The sequence below is a fragment of the Morone saxatilis genome, unplaced genomic scaffold (genome assembly GCF_004916995.1).
Source record: "Morone saxatilis isolate NCDOM2014 unplaced genomic scaffold, NCSU_SB_2.0 Contig23, whole genome shotgun sequence".
NCBI classification, from domain to species: Eukaryota; Metazoa; Chordata; class Actinopteri; family Moronidae; genus Morone; species Morone saxatilis.
In genome coordinates, this window is record NW_023339796.1 from 8969487 (window position 1) to 8991903 (window position 22417).

At 40.8% G+C, this 22417-nt stretch overlaps 2 protein-coding genes across 2 annotated transcripts in view; one reads left to right on the forward strand and one right to left on the reverse strand.

Moving 5' to 3' along the window:
* Nucleotides 1-7281, reverse strand: part of mmp16b (matrix metallopeptidase 16b (membrane-inserted)) — a 16861-nt gene extending 9580 nt beyond the window's left edge. Inside the window, exons 1-5 of the mRNA XM_035670014.1 lie at nucleotides 6858-7281; nucleotides 4760-4908; nucleotides 4504-4518; nucleotides 4049-4165; nucleotides 2664-2968 (exon numbers count right to left, since the gene is read on the reverse strand). Of these exons, the coding sequence (XP_035525907.1) occupies nucleotides 2664-2968; nucleotides 4049-4165; nucleotides 4504-4518; nucleotides 4760-4908; nucleotides 6858-6986 (715 nt within the window). The 5' untranslated portion in view covers nucleotides 6987-7281. The remainder of the gene's footprint in view (nucleotides 1-2663; nucleotides 2969-4048; nucleotides 4166-4503; nucleotides 4519-4759; nucleotides 4909-6857) is intronic.
* Nucleotides 7282-13027: 5746 nt separating this feature from the next.
* Nucleotides 13028-22417, forward strand: part of egfra (epidermal growth factor receptor a (erythroblastic leukemia viral (v-erb-b) oncogene homolog, avian)) — a 39814-nt gene continuing 30424 nt past the window's right edge. The window contains exon 1 of the mRNA XM_035670577.1: nucleotides 13028-13325. Within this exon, the coding sequence (XP_035526470.1) occupies nucleotides 13247-13325 (79 nt within the window). The 5' untranslated portion in view covers nucleotides 13028-13246. The remainder of the gene's footprint in view (nucleotides 13326-22417) is intronic.

Sequence of the window (22417 nt, forward strand, 5' to 3'; positions counted from 1 at the left end):
AGTATATGTGTGTCGTGATGAAAACAGAAGAAGTAAACACATGCACAGATACACTCATGGACACCAGAAACAGACAGTAATAAGCACAGATACACATCAAAAAATCTGATTAATATGGGCATTTTTACAATTACTTGTATATTCTATAAATGATAAGACATGTCGGAGTATGCATAGGCACCTTGAAATTAACCTTCTCTCCTTTTCTCAGGTATTCAGAAAATCAGTCCAATTAAATCATTTATAAAGCAGAGAATGCTGAATATTTGCTTGTTCCACGGTCTTACATATGAGAATTTGCAGCTTTATGTCACCATAAATGAACCTTTGGGTTTTTGACTGTTCCAGTTGAGAAATTTTAAGACATTACTTTGCATTGTCAGAACTTATGTCATTATTTTTTGACATTTTATAGACATAGACCATAAAAACTTCATTGACAAATAACCAGTTGATTAATCAACAATGAAAATGATTATTGCTTGTAGCCCTCTGGTCCAGACACAACTTCCATTTAGCTAATGCGGTGCTGTGTAGTGCAAGTAAAGATTACTGGAGGTAAGAACAAGAACACTTTTTCTTTTTTTTTCCATAATAGAAGATAAGCCACATGTGAGCTACAGCTCACAGAGAGCAGAGGGACACACACTCACGTTACTGCCCGAGGCACCACACAGCAGTGAAAATACAACGTTCATATAATGCACCTGAACATATACAAATGTCGGCATAGCGCAAGGAGACACTGTGGGTCTAATTCATATTATAGTCAAACACACACAGACAAATGAAAAATGTCACAGTCAGTGTTTATCGTCAGCACTCAGTTCATAGTGTCAACCTGATTTAGAAAGAAGCACACCATTTACGTACAGCTTGTGACTGAAGCTGTCCCCAGGTGATTGTCGCCCTTTAAAACATGATATCCACTCCTGCCAGCAGCGCTACACAGAACAACCACTGACCCTCAGCCAGCAGCTAAAAGGTTACACCTTCCCCTCCCCCATTTATCTAACACAACCAGCCTCTTCCACCTAACCAAAAATGTCCCACAAGGACTCCCAGGAGACAGGCCGGAGCTACCATTAGCGCACATGTCAACATGCAACATTTACAATTGCACTGCTGTGAAAGCCCATTAAAGGTTGAACAGCTTTTGAGACACATAAGCTGAGACAGGAGCTTTTCAGAATCAGCCTCAGCACTCCACATAGATAACCCTGGGACACCGCGCAAGGGTGAACATGACTTTGACTTGGGAGTCTGAGACAATTACCATTGGAGTATGAGAACAAAAGAGAGACAGCGAGCTGATGGGTGGCAAGCAGTTTCCCAGAACAAACACAATGTGAGCTGTTGCCCTCCCCTTCCACTAATGGGAGGATAAAATGTGAGCGTATGGCACATGGGTATTAGCGAAGTAGCCTGGTGGTGCTCTGACAAGCCTGGCGCCCTGCAGCCAGGGTAATTAAAGTGTGTGTGGATGCACGGTTAAGAAACACATCTTATCTCCCTCTTTGGGCTGCTGTGCACGGCCAGAAACCACATTGGCAGGGTGGCCCACATTATATGTCATGTGGGCCACAGTTCTTTGTTATAAGATAAACTTAACCTAACTTAATCTATAATTATACATAACATAACATGAAATGATACAATGCAACATAACTCAATAATCCAATCTAACATAACCTAATATACCTATGACAACATTATATAACTTAACCTAATACACCCATTACACAACAATATAACCCATACTAACTAATCTGACTTCATTTAAGCATATCATAACATAACTATACAATATAATAAATAATACAACATAACATGATGTAACACAACATAATCTACCTCATTAAAACCTAAGGAATATGTAATATACCCATTAAAACACAAGACAGCATAACAAAACACCACAGCACAACTCAACATGACAGGATATAACCTAATATACCCATAATAACATAACATAACACAGTAAAACACAGCATAACATGGCATATAAACATAACCCATAATAACCTAACTTAATCTAATATGCCCATAATAACATAAAATGAATTGTATGGATATATAACTGGCATTTTTCTGTTTTCTGTTTTACCTCTCTTGAAGCGTACCACTGAGCTACATCAAAATCACTAAAAACAGAATAGCCATAATCATGTGCCAGCAACCAATGTCTTAAAATAGCAGAGCTTTCTATCCTGTCATCTGAAGAGCTTATTATGCAGAAAAAAACATCAAAATCCTGACAGATGGGGTGATGCGTCTTTACAGAGCACAGACCGATCAAAGACATCTCTGCATTCTTTGTTTTTGGTTAAGCATCCCTCATACCCTGCCCTGTGATACCATCTCTGTCATATTACCCTCCTGTCTAGCCATCTGTATTTCCAGTATTTGCTTTCCATCAGTCCTTATCTGTCTCTCCTGATGACTGCTCTTCTTTCTGTTTCTCAATGCTTTCCTCACTCGTTCCACACACCTTATTTGTTTACCTACCTGCCAGCATTCTGCTTCTCTACTTTTTTTCCTTCCCTAATCTTAATCTCTTACTATAATAATTTCCTTTCCGCTCTGCTGAAGTAGTTTCTCTTTGCTTTAGCTTTCCTCTCTACTCCTTAACACTTTCTCTCTCTCTCTTTTCTTTGACTTACCATCATGGTTGGGGTTCCCCAGGGTCCAGGGCTCATCTGAGTCAAAGTGTGTGTCCCCTCCTATGCCTGGGCCCGGGAAATAGGCGTGAGCGAGGAATCCCCCCTCCCCGTCGAAGGGTGAGCTGTCGCCGTGAAAACCCGAAGCAAAGATGATGGTGATGTCCACGTCACGCCTGCCAGTCTCCAGGGCGCTGTATGGAACGGCCTCAAAGCGTAGGGGAGTCACACCCTGCCACACGTCAAACGCCCGGCGGATGGCATCGTGAGTCTCCCGGGGGCCCACCTTTGGCGTGACATTTTTTATGCTGTGGGAAGAAAAAGAGCAAACGGATTAAAACGAGAGGTGGAGGGAGGTTGTAGTTTACATACTGTGTTCATAGTAGTAAAAGACATGGATGTAAATGATGCAGCAATCATGCATATACATAATGCATGCATAAGACAGAAGTGGAAATACTGCATGCGTACTGCATCAACCCTGTGCCTCGTTATCCCATTAATTTTGAGTGAACATTTTTACTTTGCAAAATGAGGAGACACTAAAAGGAAAAGTTGCACTTGACACAACTATCTCAAGCCCGGCAGCTTTTACTGAACTTTTAACACAGCAGTCGTTATCAGTCCCTGGCAGGCAGAGAGGAATGGGAAATCTTCTCCCTCTCTCTCCACTCATTTTCATGAATAAAGTGCAGTCAGCAGCAGCACTGGCTCAGCACTGATTGACATTCCATTAGGAGAGGTGGCTCATCAATTCAAATTCGTGGAGGGAGGAAGGATTTGAATAAATTGACAGTGTTATCGTCTATTACTGCTGTAACCTGTCAATTTGCAGTTGTGCCAGAGACCCGTTTATCAGTTCTCCTCAGAACCTATTAAAAGCTGGAGCTTAATCAGGCGAGATAAGATGAGAGTTTGAATATTTCTGCTGAGATTACGGACAATTTACACACAGGATTTTCAAACAGTCTTATATGAGGGAGAGGAAAGCAGTCAATCTTCATGCTACTCAGCTAAAACTGTTTGTTTTAGTTTTATGAAAAGGAGAGAATAAATGGAGGATTAAAAAAACTGCCTGATCCCATTTTTCATTTTGCCAGCAAGCTATTTATACACTGGAAAGTAAACATACTCACAGCCCACATGGGTAAATGTATGTGTTAATTTGGATGGTGTGATGTTGACTATATTTATGTGTGCGTGCCCCCATATATGTGACGTATTTGCAGTCTCTATGACAACACAGAGCATGTGATCCCAGGTGGTTAAAAAGGAGGAGATGAAAGACGAAAGAGAGCTGAGAAAATTAACACTGGCATATGTGAACCCTACAATAAGCACTGCTAAACTCAATGGTTGCTATGACAACTGCCACCACTATCTCTCACCTGTAGGTGATGTGTGTACGCTGCCACTTCTGTCCCGTCAGTGCGTATCTCCGCTTCCGTGACCTCGAAGCACTTTTAAATTTGTCCGGAACTCCACAGCGAGGCTTTTGCATCCAACTTACAGAAAAGAACAGAAGAGGAGAAGAAAAAAGAAGAGAAAAGGTGACTCGAGTTTGATAACTAAAAGTTGAGAGGTAAACACCATCACAAGACAACATAAAGCACTGAAGTGAACTCAGTAGTTCTCTTCCTGACAGGTGCCAGATGATCACAGCAGCAAAAGTGTGCAAAACATCGCTAAACTACTGCAAACTACAGTCAATACAAGTGTAGGATCAAAAATCTCAATGAGAGCTGAGAGGAAATCATGTTTCATGTTTTCTCACTCATACCACATCAGATTATCACAAGTACAGAACACACACACAATACATAGGCAAAACATTATTTCTCACCTCAGCGTGATATCACTGCATCATCATGCAAAATGAGAAGAAGGAAAAGTGTTAAAAACCTTCACCTGAGGTTGTTTCAGGCGAGGTGACATCTCTATTTCTGTCCTTCACTAATTCATTGAAATATTGATAGCAATTCCCTCTGCATTTTAAATGAATGAGCGCAGCATTTGCATCAATGTCCTACTGAAAGTGCATGTGCGCCTCAGCTTATGTTCATACAAGCTCATCGTCCACGGCATGTGTGTATACTCACTCCTTGGTTCTCTCATCCAGTGTCCCTGTGACATTGAGACCATAGACGCGCTGCATGGCAGCAATGGCTGAGTGCATGGTTTGGGCCGAGCGCAGGACAGACATTCCCGGTTCTGTGCGGGGAAGGTAGCCATACCTCTGTAGCCATCCCTGCGAGTGGGAGAGGGAGAAAGATTTGGACCTTCATAATGTGGCCATTTTAAGACTTGTTCTAGTCTATTTGCCTTTATTAGAAAACTTGAGTAGAGAAAGGAAAGACATGGAGATGGAGTAGGAGATGACATGCGCAAAAAAGTCCCTAGGCTAAAATCACATCCAGGATGTTGTGCATTTGCGTTCTACAAGTTTGTTCAGATAATAAATTAGTTGATCATCTACTATAATATACATGTATCAACCGAGCTTCTGTGTTTTGTGCAATACAACAAAAGTGAAAGGCTATAAATAAAAGAGTCTATTCTGTTCTCTTCATGTCTTCCCTTTACCTGCAGCTATGAACTTGAATCTCCTTTATTTTGTGTTTGATTAGATTTTGTCCCACGCGTAACTACTTCAATGTATTTTCTTTTTCAGCATTCATATTTCACCTAATGCTGGGAGGCTGTCTAGTACAAACACAGATCACGGACATTCCTCCACTGCAGTGGTTGGGGTACCTTGCTCAAGGGCACCACAACAGCAGCTGTTTAATGAGGACAAAGTATTGTTTGCTGAGTTACCCTAGCCAGTTTTTCCTAGTAAGTGGCCAATCCCATCATAAAAATCAATAATTCTGTGCGTCATTCATTCTGCACCTCACAAAAGACTGGAAAGTGACTAACCCACTGCTACAATGCTTTTTTATTTATCGCAAGAAAGCAAGCTGCACCGAGAATGAGCTGCTGTGGATGTATTTATATTTAAGAGTGTGAATGAAATGTTTAGAAGCTTTAATGAGGTGGAATTTGCATGTAAATAGTCTTTTGTTTGCAGAAATGGTCTATCCAGCAGTGATTTAGGTTTAAATTTGTCTGCGCATATTTGCTCAGAGGCTCTGTGGACATCAGTGCGACTGTTTGCATTTGAATCCCTTCCAGTGACCTTAGTCAGTGTTTGTGTCTTGCGGCTGCAGGTCAGTGTACATGTGCGGGACCCTGGCCCTGCCTCCTCTTGCCCTACAAAGGGAGAGTGCGGCTTGATACAGAGAGGAGAGGTGAGGCCAAGCATCATCCAAGGGTCACTGCCAGACTCGAGGTGCACACAGCTGTGCACACGCCAACCAGCTGCCTCCACATCTACTACACAGCCTATGAAATATGCTCCAGCTAGCTAATCTGACTAGCTGTCTCCTCTGTCCATCCCTCCCCCTTCTGCCTCTATCCCTCTTTCTGCTGAGCTAAACGCCTTGTTTATCCCTTTTTTCCCCCCCATCCTCTCTCCTGTGGGTGTGTTTCCTGTGTGTGTTGTGTTTGTTGAAAGGCACAGAGAGATATCAGAGAGATATCGGGCAGATTTCATTGAGCCATAAAATTGAATAATGATGTGTGTGTGTGTGACTGTCAGCCTCAGCATTTAATTTCTTCAGAGTGGTGGGAGGGGAGCCTGAGGTGAGGATGAAAATGACATCAATTAATAAAGGTACAAAAAAGCAAATCCTATTATGCAACTTGTTTCTGTAAAGGTTTAATCTCCTCCAACACTATGATGCTGCCAAAGCATGTCTGACTTTATGTTGGCCTGTCAAAGTGTATCTAGCAATGAAAACAGGACGCTGTAGGGCATATTTGTTAAACTAAACCACCTCTAAGAGCAATCATATCTGGGTTGCACATTTGGCATCAGTGGGGCTGGATCAGCTCAGCTCACGGACCGCAGTGTAATAAAATGAGCATCCTTCTATTTCATTGCACTCTACAAATGAGGAATGCTCGATGTTTTCGCCGTTAAATGCGTGAGTCGTCCTGATAGGCTTACAATGCATCCATGTTATGCGTTATGGTAATTGTGCCCACGGATCGCGTGGGGTGTCAATATATATGATTTTCACGCGGTGGCAGATGATGTGGAGGAGAGAGCACGGTCATTTATGATAACCAGGGAGGGAAGGCCATTTATCTTACCTCAACGCTGAACTGATGATCCTCCTCTCCGGACACGGCACACGAAATCCAAAGCAAAAAATGCAAGCAGAATGCTGCCGCGTAAAAGCAATCCGATGGTTTTCTTTTACTGGAGGATACTAAGGTCATAATGACCTGTTTTTCCCGAGTGTTTATTAGAAGAAGCCGCCCGTCTGCTTTGGCTCTTGTGTCAAATGAAAATCATCGGGCGAGCTGTGAAGGCAGGATTCAGATGAAAGCGAGAAAAGGGCCACGCGTTTTATAAAATCCCCGATGGTGGCATAAAATGTTCCGATGTCAAGCAGAGATAACGCTGCACGTTAGACCCGCTGCCCTCGCCATTCTTATTTACATCAGGGGCTACATCTATCCAGCAGCATCAATGGCCATGTACAGTACCCAGTCTGCGCAAGATAGGCTCCCTCCCGACTCGACGCCTGCGCTTTGATTTCTCACACAGCGCAGCGCTGCTTGGCAGCATCATGAGAGCTGCCCTACAGAGTGCATGAGAGATGAAATGCCATTCTTCAGAACTGCCTGTGCGTTTGACTTTTACATTGCAAAGGCCACGGCTCTGTGCAATTTAAAGCGCACATGTGCAGTCTGATAATTTGATTTTAAATTCCATTTCTTAAATAAAAAACAAAGGCCTTGGTCCAGATTATGGACTGATGTAGCCTACATTCTTCTGTTGATGCCTTTATAGGTCAAATTATCTCTATGTGCACCCTACTATAAACAAAATAAAGCCTGCACCTTCTCAATAGTTCATAAATTAATCAATAATCCCATCTTCATCATCATTATATTATGCACAGTTCACAGGAACTGCTGATCACTAGACCAATTATGCTCATTCGCCTTAAAACATGTGTCCCACAGTTTACCCCCGTGTTGATATCTGGCCTGGAGACCCAGAACAGACGACCCTGACAGCTTCCCAAGACATTTATAGCACCTACAGCTCTTTATAGCCCAGATATGCTACAACAACCTGCCTCAAGCAAACAAGCCACAAGATGGCGATGTTTCATTGAGGAATGTTGCCGCCAGCTGTTTTCCTTTTAAAACCTCTGAGGACACGGGACACACTGGAACTTGAATCCACTCCACATGAACTAATGAGCCTTGATATGACAGGCAGAAAGGGCATATGGAGAGTATGGAGTGAAGAGTAAGCTTGTGACAAAAGCACGGACACACTAAAGGGTTTTTTAATTCAGGAGGTTTAGTTGATTTATTTGGGTATTAGGCCTGATGTAAATCAGGAATTAATAACATAGATGACAGATAATATGTATATATATCACATTAACATTCCCCTTGCTTTCAAACCATTTATATGTTCAGACTGAGAGGGAATCAAGAAACTGAGTTGGTTAAAATGTAAGCCTTACACTGTGTCTCGCGTCCTGTAATCTTCTGTCAATGGTCCAAGTATTTCAAAAAAAGGAGCCTCTGGGTAGGAGCAGTGGATCCTGGCTCTGAACCTGATGGCTATACCTGCAGATAAATCTACATGTTAGCTGATTACATCCATGAGCTCATTCTATCAATCACTTGTACAAAAGAGAGTGGGAATGAACATCATCTTCCAAGCTGACACATTTGTGGCTTGGCAGTTTTTTTGTGACCCGGTCCAATCCAAAGTCTGCAGCCAGTTTGCTAACGGTCAATCCTTTGATCCCTTTATTCCCACTTGTGAATGACTCAGAGGTTCCTGTAGTTCGGGGCACTTTCTCATCGCTGATTTGAATGGATCTGGCGGAATGTGCCACCCTTTACCAAAGAAAATCGTGGCACCAGTGTTGGGAATGCAGACCTTCACCCCGACTGCGCCACAGTCAGCACCAAACCACTTCAGTCAGTGCAAAGATCCATAGACCATAAGGACCTCATTAAAGTCACCTTAATGAGATTTAACTCTTGTGACCTTAATGATGGAATTGTATACTGTCCAAGCACATCATAAAAGATCATTTTTGTGTCTGTTCCCTATATAACCAGGGAACACTTAGATTGCAGCAACTACAGTGAGGGAAAATCTATAAGGGCCCCTTGAAACATCCTCAAAACATGGTTCGGAAAATACTGGCAACTGCTCATATTTTTATCTTAGAATTTTTCTCTTTTATATATATTTATTCATATTTTTTAATAGTTGTAATACTTTATCCTTAACAGGTGAGCCACATATTTTATTTAATTTTGTTATTATGTGAAAAATTAATCTCAATCAAAACATTTCTTTAATTACTATTATTATATGCGTAGCATGCCACACACAGACCTGATCACACATAGACACCAAACAGAATTATTCTCATTACTCATAACTGCGAACAAGGTGTTCTATGTTATGAAACAGGATGTGACTGGTTGAGAAGTTGAGAAATGGATTCCTATTAAAACAGGTTCATTCATTTACCTTTAGGTGTTTACTGTATAACCCAATGGGCTGCCATGGAGACACATGCTCTGGCAAGCGAGCATGGCTCAGAGCCAAAAGACCAGGGGCCTCACCAGGAAATGGTGAAACACAGAGAAGTAAGACATGTACAGGTTTTATCGCTCTTCATAGAAAACAAAGTGTGCACGTGTGCGTGTATGCTCACTATTAAAAAACAATAATCCATTCACACATTCAAATATTTGCCTTTACTGTTTATGTTTAGCAGAATTAGACTTTCCTTTGGGGGGGTTGGGGGTGGGGGGGCAGATGGTGAGATACAAGGTAATCTCACTGGCTTCTCTAATTAAACCTAATTAATTGGTACTTGACAGTGTGTTCTGAACGCCTAAGGCTTTTCAGCCATACCGCTGAAAACAGGATTTACAAAGCAATTATTAAAGCTTTTATGGATTCAGTCACATCTAATCCAAGTCTTATCTCACATGTCAGAGATATGGCAGCCATGACACGTGCCTAAAACTGTGCAGAGATTCACAGCAAGGATGTCTGAAATTGAACATTCAATTTTCTTTTCATTTCATTTTGGAAACAGTTTGGTGGATCTGTTGTCATTCTCTCAGGCGCCATGCATTATTTGTTCATCTGAGCAATAATTGAATACTTAAAGTACTTTGGATCAACTCTTCTGCGTATAAGGAGCTATGCATTAATAGTGTTGAGTTGAGTTTATGAGCAAGAAAGCAGATTTAGTAGAAGGCAAAGCAGAAAGTATCCACACATTGGATTAAAGGTCCCAAAACCTTCTTTCTTTTCTTTATTTCTTTTTCACTTTCATCACAATTTTTCAAAATCATAATATTGTTATTGTAATGTAATATTGTCCCAGCCCTACTTATTCTCATGGCTGATATTTTATTTTCTGAAACACAGCCATAGTGTGAAGTCTGTCTGCATCAGATATTGGCTTTGAGTGATCCTATATGATCCTGTATGTTATGATGATATTCATTCCAGCTCTCTCTTGTCATGTTGTTGGTGGGGGCTGGTACTTATCCCATGTATGTTTTCCTAAATTGGACTGAGATGTTGCTAGTCCATCTGGAACCTGTCATGCAGATCAGACTTCAGACCTGCAGGGTAACGAGTCATCTCCCCCTAACAAACAACGGTCAAATAACCACTCCACCTCACTGAACCACTTAATAAGGCTCCTATCCTCCTAGAAGTCTTAGTCTTCTTTACCTGAAAGAATGTGAGTCTCAAATGTGAGCTGCACTGATTAACACATACTGCATATCCAAAATGTCCTTCAGGTACTGAATACCAGAACTTACTGAGCATAAGAGATGGAAAATGTGAGGGTATTGCAAGGTGGGACATGTATTTACTTTGCCAGCCAGTATCTGTCATCTCCCGTCTTGCTCTTTCACACACTTTCTTCTTTCCTCTCTGGTTTTTTTTTTTTTTATACACTGTCTCTTTTGAATCCCCAGCGGTCTGGCCATTATTCTGTGTTTGTTTAGTGTTTCTGCTTGGCTGACAGACAGCTGTGGTGTGATGCTCTGGGTAGGCCTGTGCAATACGCAACGGAGATGGATGGTGATATCTAACACTGGAACAACTGGGACTTCTTTCTTTCTTACTGTGGAACATTTCATAATTGAGACGTTGACTAGTGGTGTAGAAATCGGCCACTGGTGAGAGGCAGAAGTGATTTCTTTCCCTTTTCTGTTTTAACAAGCCTCCATTGTGGCCCAATATGTGGCAAACCTTGGTTTCAAAACATTTAAAAGCAACCTGAGTCAGATTCAAATATGTGACCCTGAAGTGAAGCTGACATTTGTATTTTCACTAAAAGGTAAAACTGCAATATTTGACCTCCCTTGATCCTCTTTTAGAGAATTGGACCCTTTTAAAGCATGTAACCTTGTGTAGGGAATAACTCTTACATTATTGGTGCTCCTTCAGTTACTGTTTTCCTCCTGACTTAAATGACAAAGGCCATGGATTTACAGTCAAACTGACAGTTGCACCACGTCCACAGCACACTGAAAATAGCTGGGCTGTCTCATGTGAAACGTTAGCCTCACATTAAGTAATTTCTCCTCGAGGAAAATGGTCATAATTTCACCCAACACAATAACCCCTTCCTCCAACAGTACCACCAAAGACGATTTGCTGAGCCATTAGGCTGTGGTAATGAAATAAACACCAGTGTGAAAAATGATTTCTATCACTCCTGTCCCCATAGAGTCTGATCTGTGTACAACAGCAAACACATTTAAGCAGCTTGACATCCAATTAGACTCTGCTCCAATCAGACAGACACTCTGTCAATAGTCTAGACTTTCTGTCCATTCAACCCCAGTGTGACACTGCTACTGACTACTGTCTTTCATACATGCACATCAACAAATAAATAAGGGTGAAAAGGTGATTTTTAGGTTGCCAGACCTTACTGCTGAGCTTTGCTGGGCTGGGCAAAATTCAACCAAACCTCCAGAAGTTAGTTTGACATCTCGGATGAGTCATCGTCATTCTTTTCTCTAACTTTCTATATCTAGGTGTTCACCTAAAATAGCTCCAAGAACACTTCATACGTCAGATTTTGGTGTATTGGTAAGTAACAAAAACTCAACGTCTCAGCTTTTTGTGCGGTTTCTTCAAGCCTTTTAGTCTTCAGAGAGCACTTTTGTCTAAATAACACAGACAAGGCTTTTTTCATTGTAGATACTTTGACAGGACATAGCGGGAAAGAGCAGGTTTAGTTAATAATAGTATAAATGACTATTCCATTTAGCTGTGCCTGTTCCAGCGTCCTGATATAACGCATGCTTACTACTGGGACACTTAATAGAACTGAACTATTAATGTATTTAGTTACACCTGTGCTTTTCCTGCAGCAACGTGTCAAACTATCTGCAGTGAAAAAAGCCTATTAGTTACTGCAAATGAATCAAAACATGTTTTATATTATTTTGTTTTCCTTTTTATACACAAAGGGACAAAGTCACATCAAAGTCTAATTCCCTATAGCAAATCATCAGAGCGCTATACCAAGGGCAACTTAAGACTCACTCTACTGAGCATTAAAAGCAGAGAGAGAGTGAAACCCAGACCAACCTTTCTAACTGCATAAAAAGTCATGTTTTTTGACTAAGTAACTCTTAATAACTCTTTTGTCAAATCCCAAACCTTTCATATATCAATATCAAAGTATCCTGATAAGTGACAATACATTAATAACCAAATGCAGGGGTTCCTTAATAAAAATGTTACTATAAAAATATACTGGTTAACGTATCATAACATTTTTAAACCCTAACATATCTACATGTCGAGGTCTAGTAAAATTATCTGGATTACCTTTCCCATCTCCAGCTTCACTGAGCCTCCTGCATCTCCGCTGAATCACTTTAGGGAAAACAGACCATAAAATCATGCCCTGTGCAAGAACTGATTTTTGTTTGCCGAAGGAAGTTTATCCAGCTTATCAGTGCATCACTGACAGCAACTGGTCTGACAGCAATTTTAACAGCTATATAGCTCCTGTGGGTTTCTTTTTTTTGGGGGGGGGGCGGTGTTCACAAACGATGTGCACTTTATCCAAAAAAGATATAATATAACACTGTGCACAATGTGGTTGTTTTGGTGTTTTTACCTGAGTATATCAATCTATCTACCTGAGCTCTTCCAGAGAACCTCTATCCTCCCTCCTGCTGACGTCAGAGCCAGTAGCGCGTCCTCGCGCTGCACTAGCACGGACTGCTTGGAGATATCTGCGCGAGGAGGAGGAGCGGTCAAAAGTTTCCCAGAGAAGGAAAAGTCTTTCACTTAACGAGAGAGAGAGACAGAGAGAGAGAGAGAGAGAGAGAGAAAACAACCGTAAAGATTTTGAAGTTTTGATAAAGCGGAATACCGCGTGTTGTGGGCATGGAATGACACCCCTCTCTCACCCAGGAGCTTCAAAACCACGATGGCAGCCCGTTTTCTGAAGTGGATCAGTCTCACCTCTGTGCTGTGCTGGGGCTGCTGTGTTCTGGCGGAAAAGAAAGGTATGTCAGGGGAGCTGTTACAACATTGTACGTGGCTGGGTTGTAATGCCAAGCTGGGGCTTTCGCTTTCCTTCTTTTCCTCGTCCCAAACATTTACAGAAAAACCTCACAGAAAAAAAAAGTCACAGAGCCGCAGAGAAACTTTAAATCCGGCGTGGGAGAAAAAGTTTCTCACTGTCTCCGTGGTCAGTGTGTGTGAGCTGGTAAAAGCTAACACAGAGAGGCTCCAATAAAGTCGAGCTTTCAGTGTCAATGCGGGTTAGTCATGGGGTCACGAATACAGTCGCGGACAAAGTTACGGGAAAAGTTAGGATTAATTGGCCAATTAGGAAAAACTGCGCAAAATAAGCATCAGCGCCAACATCCCGTGTGAAAAGTACGCAAATTTGAACCACATTGATGATGATGCTGCTGCTGCATGGAGGGGATGTGGATTGTGAAATTAACTGACGTACTTTGTTTTTTAGTCCCTTTAATGTTTGTTTTTTCACTTTTATTTTGACTATTTTGGATGTTTTTTTGGGGGAGCATTTCTGCCTTAAGCGTTTTATACGCAGTCTTTGACCTATGTCCCCTGCTGTCCCCTGCTGTCCCCTTTAAACACGCACTAAAAGCCCGTTTGACACATGTATTAAGTAAACACACAACACCTTGCAGATGACAGACGTTGACATTTTTTCTCATTTGCTTTTTCCTTCTGTTGCTGTTAACGGTGTATATGCGCATCCTCTTACATAATGAAAAAAAAAGAACAAGATAAATGTTCCCAGTTTGCATCTGGTCCTCAAAGGAAATTAGATCAAAATGTGAAGACAGTCACTTCATCCCACTTGCACAAATGATATAAAGCAGAACGTCTGGTATGAAGTGAGGCTGATGGAAGTATGAAAACAAGTGCTGAAGTATAGGAACAGCTTTCTTGGTTTCTCTTGTTCTGCTTGTTTTAATGCATTCTTTTGGCCCTGAAGTAAAGGCCACAGAAATCTTATTTTTTTTAATGATATGACAGTGTTTTGACTAAAATAATTTTCTTTTTTTCTTTTAATAGCAGAGATAGTCTAAAAGAACACCTCACTACAAGCACAAGTGATATTTGACCGAAAAAATAAGCACAGGAAAGGTCCTGCATCACGGTGGTTAAATTAGATGTTAATGTCAAATAAAATACGTAACAATATTAAAATATATTCCACATGTACATTGAGTGACTCAGACCTCACGAAGGCCAGATGTCAGGAGAGAAAGTGACCAGAAGTATCACTTTACTCCCTAATGATTTTAACTTCCTATTCTCATGAATCATCATTGTCCACACTCATTGCGCTGTTGTTCCTCCTTATAAGCAGATGAGCACAGTGTGCTCAGTGCCAGCAGCGCACATGCAAGTTACATCTTTCCTTTCTGCTCCAACAAGTAACAACCAGTGCCGGTTTTCAGAGAACCATAACAAATCAAAAGTGTTTGTGAGCCAAAAAGACAGAGTCCCTAAATATTTCTGGGCTTCTAAACAAACTAGACAGAGCACATTTCATGCAGCAGCAAGTCTCCCACAGTAAATAAGGTTTTTAGAATTTTATTAAGACCAGAAAAGATTAGAAATGAGCAGCTGTAATGGTAGTTACGTATGCAGTACAATTTGGTTTAATTACCATTCATTTTTTGCGACTGATCACATTTCCATTTCCAGGGAAATGCAAGCTCCGCCATATGGTCAGGCAGTTTTAGTTGTTGTTGTTGTTGGGTTTTGTTTGGCCAGAGGCTAAGGCAGATGTTTCTATGTGGCACACCGTGTTTTCCTAGAACACAGTGTCCAATAATTGTTCATCTTGATTTGAACAAGATGTCAAACTCCAGTTACATTTTTATGACACCAAAACTTCAAAATGAAAAAGCCAGATGCTCGGATCTGTGCTTTGCTTTACATTTTGATAAATACATGTACACATACATACATTTTTGTTATTGATTGAAGAAATAGTAGCTGGAGGGTGCCACAATGTGTCCCAGGAGTTTTGCCATCCAGTTTGCATTTGGTTTATTTATTAACTCCTTATGAAATCCTAATAACTACATGTTGACAACTTGAAATACTTCCTTTAACCCGCTGCAAGTCAATCTAAATTAAGAAGTGTAAATAAGATGTCTTACACTTTCTTAAAAATGAAGGTAGTTAAAATGGTACATGAGGTACTGTAACATAACATTGCTTTCCAGTGAAAACCAAGTTTCTCCAAAATGTCAAAACAAAAAGAAAGAGGAACAGTCTCGGTATAAGCTTAGTGGCAATGCATTTTTGAGATAATCCAAAGGGGTTTGAAAGGGTTTTATAAGCCTTAAGAAGAAGAGTCATTTTCTCAACCGACAAAGGAGCTTGTAATCCTTTGTCTTATTTTAAAAAATCACCTAACTGGGAGATACATGGTTTTCATGGATGGACGATATAGATACATAAAAGAATCTGTTTGTGTTGCTAGGAAGCAAGTGAGAACATCAGGTCATCTATTTACACCAAGAAGTGGCAAAAGATTTTCAAGTTGAGAAAAACTTGAAAGTGACTGAGATCATGGATGAAAAATAAACACTTTGTGCATATTTTTCTTCCCTTCCTGAAAAATAGTTTGCGCCATTACATGGATCAGTGAGCTGAAGAGAGAGACAACACCTCATTGTCACATTACCAGTCCTCCCTGTATACTGTTCTGAAACTATTATTGGGGTGAAATGTGTACGCACATTAACTGACTAACAGGATAATTCATCACTTTTCAATTGGCGGTCTGTTTAAACCCTCCCCTGGAAAGCAATTATCCAATCGTAGCTTAGCAACTGTAACCAGGCACGGGAGACCTGTCAAGCTTTGGATTTCTCCACATGTTGAAACAGTGTGCATGGAGCTGTGGTAAGAGTGATTTAAAGAGTTTGGAGGGTGGTGTCACCAAAAGAACAAGAGCAAAGGTATGATTACACAGTGTTTATTAGCTCCAGCATGAGGCAAAGAATTACATTATTTTCAGTCGACATCAGTTTTTGTGGTTAAAGGTTAGAAAACATTTAATAATAGCACATTCGCTGTCGTTTTTCCCCACTGTGTGGAAGCTGGTCCTAGATGCTACAACTTTATTGGAGTGTAAGGTAACGTTCTGTCCTGCTCTTTATTAGATTGAGGGAAGTTTCCGCTCCAGCAACCTTCGCCATCTTTACCAAACAGCTCGCTTATCCTTAAAGCCTTTTCTCTTGTAATGTTAAAAGTGAAATCATGTTTGAAAATATTATATATTTAACGTAAACAAGCAAACAGGGATATGTTATGTCTGATCTTACATTTTTCCTTATCGTACCAATAATATTTGGACCAACTAGGTCTACGCTTTACTCTTTAGCACGATATGTGGTACGTAGCCATCTAATGCATATTAAATCCCTTTTCACGTTATCATTTTAAGCTAGCGGGCTGGAAAAACAAAAACGTTAGCAGAGATGGGGATTTCTACCAAGCCGTGGAGCTAACGTTAGCCTAACTAGTGAGCTACAGCTGATAAAATATGCTGGACATTTCAATGAGAAAATTGATGGTGGCCAGCTAGACATGAAAAACCGAATTTTGTCTACATCTGCCTTAAATGAAGGAAAATAGTCCAAAAATGACTAAGAATTTCGAGTAGTAAATCTGTTGCACCACCATAAACTGCATATGCGCTGTGTAAGGACAGAAAACTTGACAGGTTTAGCAACAGTAAATAAGGACACAGGGTGTAGTGAACAATTGTGTTAATAATTAGCCTTATTTTCAGTACTTTTAATAACCACCCCATGATCTCAAATATGTTTTTTGCCAATCAAAGGTTGCTCTAGAGGATATAGAGGAATAATCATGCTGTTTTTTTTAATGTGGTCATTTACCCCTCCGGTAGTTGCAAGTTGCAAAGATGTTACCACCTTTTGAAAATGAATTTGAGATTTGATAATGCACCTGGCAGCGAGCAGCCTCTCCCACAGGAAGCCCTCCTGTCAGTCCACCACTCAGCGACGGCCTGCCAGGTTGTGATGGCTTCTGTGGGACTCAGACAGGACTTGCTGAATAATAGAAAAGCTCCCCGTCCTACGTGCTGGCATGCTCAGTTTATTAACTGTCATCATCTGTGGGGAGGTTGTAAATAATGCCCACAGCTTCACCCAGCAGCCAACCACAAGTAATAAGTGTGCTGATTTATTTCCCAGATGCAAGCTAAATGGCCTCGGAATCAATTTGATTCCTTCTGTTTGTGAGTGGAGTTGTACTGTAGAGGTGATGATCATATTTTTTATTGTATGATTAAATATTTCTAAACTCTTCTACCTCTCAGTATTGAATATTGCTTTTCTAAGCTGCCAAAGTACAGATATGAGGTGAACTTGCCTTAGAGCCAGTCTAACTGGGCTACGAGTTAACCTATGAAAGATCAAACTAATCACAGGCGTATGTCGACGACTGAATCCTTAATCCCTAATACGAGGCTCCCCAGCTTGCTCTGGGAACAGGATAACCGGCTTATATCAGTATGCTTTTTCAGAGTTAGTAGGTTATTCAAGTTCTCAACAGAATGACATTGGAAGATAATATATATAGGCGAAGTCCAGCTCCATCATTTCTGAATTTAAATTTGCTTAGACACCTGCAAAAGTTGAGCTGAATCATGATAAAATTTCACTCCTGCAGTGCATTTCAGCATCCTGAGTAAGTGCTTTTCCCTCTGCGTTGTGTTGGGATCTAACAAGCCAGCTTCCTTCGTCAGTCATCTGTTTTTTTCCATCGTTTTCAGAAAAAAACATGCCTTTTCTTTCCATTAAAACCCACTCTCTGGGATTAGATGGATGTCGGTAGTGAAATATAGGTTATGATCCTGTGTAATACTAGAATCTCTAGTTTTAGGGTCCAGAGTGGCCCTGGTGCTACTACTGCTGCTGCTGTGTCTTGCTGGTCCTCTGACGACCTTCCCAGACTTCCATCTGCTGCAGCCATTGGTGGAAATATGGCTTTTTGGTTCAAGCTGTGGGAGCTGGAGGATAATTTCTCGCCTCCCTCCCTTCCTCCCAGCTTTGATAAACTGCACCATGTCTGAGTGGTAGAGATTTTAGAGAGCTGCTGGCGAGGTGTAGGATTTTGGTTTCACGCTGGGACAATAGTGCCTCTGTCGAGGGCAGGTTATCTGGCAGCACTGATACTTTTGTAGAGCAAGCGAGATCTGTGGCGTGCAGCAGACTCACCCGAGGCTAGACGTGTATGTCAGCGTGAGGGAATACAGAAGTGAAGCAACTTTTGTTCTTCTTCTTACTTTCAACCGTAAAGACACATCTGAATACAGTAAATCTATTGTTTAGCCCTATAAATTAAGTAGTACTGCATTTCTGTAAGCATCAATTATGTGTCTGGTTCTACTGTCTAAACAAACCACAAGCAATAAAGTTTTATGTATTGCTTTCATGTCTAACATTTGATAAGTTAAGAAACGCTGGCTGCTACATCTCTGATTGTATTTATTGAAAACTCTTCTTTTGGCCTCTCATTCAAGGTAAACCAGTGTGTATTGTGTTGTAACTGCAGCTACTAAAATCCATTCTGTTTGTATACATACATCCACTGAGAACCCAGCATGGAATAAGTGAGTGAACGTGGTTACTCATTGAACTGATTCGCTTCCTTTGTTTGTACATGGTAACAAAGTGATCCGCTGCATTTATGGCGTTTCCATGATCCACTGGCTGTGCATGGAGTCTCCAGTGGAAAGAGACCCAGGAATTCAGGTTGGAAAAAAAGGCATGCTATCTTCCCATCTCATCAGGAGCAGTGTCGTGTTAAAAGGCAAAAGAGGCCACAGCTCCAATGGAAGCCTATCTACTGGGTATCTGACTGAGGGAGTGTTGAGGAGTGGTCATCATTTTGCATGATTTCATTCTTTTGCCTTTTTGGAGTAATGTTTGAGCCACTGCCTTACTTTTGGAAAAACATGACTCACTGATAATTCCAATTTTGTTAGGGATGCACAATATATTGATTAAACATTCGTGTTTTTCTAGTGTCAAACTGTCAAATTGGGGGGAAAAAATGAAACCAACATTAACTTTTGTAAAAATAACACAAATTAGTCAATGATTCAATCAAAAAAACGTACACCTTCTGAAAGTAAATTTAACGGCAATTTATTGACCAAACAATCAAGAAAAAAATCTGCAGATCAGTTGATTGTTAGTCGAAGCCCTATTTAACACTTTTTGTATTAGGAGTTGTCTGAAAAGCTCAACCTATTTTGCACCTGCATTTATACCAAGATTAGCACAAAAATGCATAGTACCATTGGCATTAGGTGTGACAAAAGAAAAATATTGGACGCAGTATATTAAGCATCCTCAAATAAATGTTTATTTAATAACGAAAAGTTAAACTAATATTTATCTGTATATATACAAGAAGACAAGTTCTAACTAGTATCCTCAGAAAAATAGTGTCAGAACAAATTCATGACTTACTTTTAGCTCAATGTTTTGACTGAAAATAAAGAAAGTAGTGTTGTCGTTTGGTTGTCTGGTATATGTTTGCCAGTGTACTGCACACACCCGTTAGATTTATGCCAGTTGCAGCATCTGAAGCATTTCTTACCAATTAGTTTCTGTTGTGAATGTACTTCATGTTCTTCGTGTGCTTGACAAAGCAGTTTTTGAATGTGTCCTCTCTGGCTGGAACTGCTGAAACAGTAAGTCAGCTCTAGTAGTGAAGGTAAAGATGGAAAGTGGGCACCGCACATGTTTCCATCCTGGAGGCTTTCAGCTTGGATGAAAACCATGACTCTAACACGCTGAGGAGAATTTTGCAGCTCAGTTCAGTTCAGAAGGACAGTGAACAGACATAGTCTGAGGCCTTTTTTTCCCTTACAGATAAGTAAGTTGGTGTATTTGTATTCACCACTGAACTATGTGGATCTTTGTGTCACAATGCAAATGTGAGAGATGTCAATGAGATGGACAGGGGTGGTGCACGGATTAAAGGAAGAATCGCAGCAAGGGGAGAGAAACAGGAAAGTTGGGGATACACAAACAAACATCAGAAGGACGAGGTGAAATCTTTGACTTTGGTATTCGTGCCCTTGCCTAATCCCTCATCAAAGAGTCCTCAAGCTGTTCTTGCTAGTTTCTGTTGCTTCACTGTCTCTCACCATTATTCCAAAGACCTGTTGTAGGTGTGGCATTTTCTCTAATGACCTAAAGGTCATTCCGAGGAGCAGTGTTTCAAACAGTGCTTGCCAAAAAGAGGAATTGCCCATAGGGAAGGGAACAATAGCTTTACAAACAAATCCCCATCTCAGAATATTTCAGAAGAAAGCATTGGTTGAAGGGTGGTGGCTGATCTCTGAAACTTGCTTCCCTAATAGCCTTTAGCCTCTTCCTGTGTGGTCCATTGGCCGAGTAAACTAAATGGTGCATTTTAAGCTGTGACTCACTGTTAGTGGTTTGGACCTTGTGGCACATTATGGTTAATTTATCCAATTTTTAAAAAAGTTAATGTTTAAAAATGTAAAAATTCCAGCGTGTGCCAAAAGCAATCGGGATGGAGGTCCAGGATGTTTAATTTGTAATCCCCTTTGCAAAGTAAAGAGGGGGCTGCTTCCTGCCTCACATCCTGATTAAAAGGATGTTGGTGCTCTTTAACAGCATTACCTGGAGGATTTGGCTGTTTTCCATTGGTTTGCATTGGCCCTGGACTAGTCTATTGCTTAAAGGTTTAGCTCCTTCCATGCTCACGCCGAGTGACATAGAAGTGAAGTTGTTCGGCTTTCTGCAAAGGACTACGTCACTGCAGGATGGATATGGGTGAATATGTTAACATCAAAAACCCTATCTAGTTCATTTATAGCACATAATTGTTTATGGCTTTCAAGGGAATCCTGATCAGGCTTGTCTGATGGTTTTCATTGCTCGAGTACCTATAAAAAGTTTGTTTTCTTTGACAATGTGATTAAGGCATTACATGCTCCATTGCAAGGGCGTGGTAGGGTGTCAGTCAAAACAGTATGTAATGTTCCAGTATTTATTGAAAAGGTAGTGGCGAGTAATAACTAGTCAAATAAAACAGAGGGGCTTTGCTTTGTTTAGTCTTTGTGGATTCTGCCATATACTGTATCCTCAACAAGGAAATGGCAACCAACTTCAATGCAGTTGCACTTGGATGCCAACACTACTGTAGGTGCATAGGAAACTTACTTTAGAGCAGACCCTCTCACAAGTAAACATCTACAGACATGCAGAATCACTTGTTAGCTGATACCTGTATTGCCTCCAGGTTTCTCCTAGTCTAGACCTCCTGTCATATCTTTGAATGAGCCTGGCATTGACAAGTTGCAGAGTGCAAAGCTTCTCAATTCTCAATTCTCAGCTTACAGTGTGCCTTTGTGGTAGGCTTCCCTGGGCTTCCTAACGGGGCTGTCTCCTACAAAATATCTTAATAAGGCTGAAAATTAGCCAATATACATAGTGGGTGGGTGGCGGGGATCCAAATATGATAATGAGAGAACACGCATGACTGAGAAATGTATACAAAGAAAAAGGAAAGTGCATGAGGTGATTTAATTCCCATCCAGCCCCTGTGGCTCATGTGTAGACCAAACGTGAATGAATGAACTTGAATATCTCCTTCCCCTCAGAAACCCAGATTCTTTGGACAAAAGGTTCTTTATTCAGGACTTTGTTGTCTTCTTTGACACAGGCTTATCTGTCTTCCTTGACCTTAACTTGCCATGTAGACATGACTTTACAGCCCTGTGTCAACAGTGAGGAGAAAGACGTCCCTGTTGGCTAAAAGTTATGAAGGCTGTTAGGGTAATATAATCCATTTGGCTGTTTTGGGGTTTTATGTTGGAAAAGGACATCTAATCCTATGTACAAATATCAGTAGAGACAAATAGCTTATGCCTTGAAATGGTATCAAGACTACGGTTCTGCAGCCGTGGTAGCATCTCTGTGAGGCTGAGTTCTTGGGGCTAAATGCTAAAGTATAAATGCAAAAGTGTTCTCAGTTAACATACTGAATTTTAGCAGGTATAATGTTTACTCATGTTCACAAT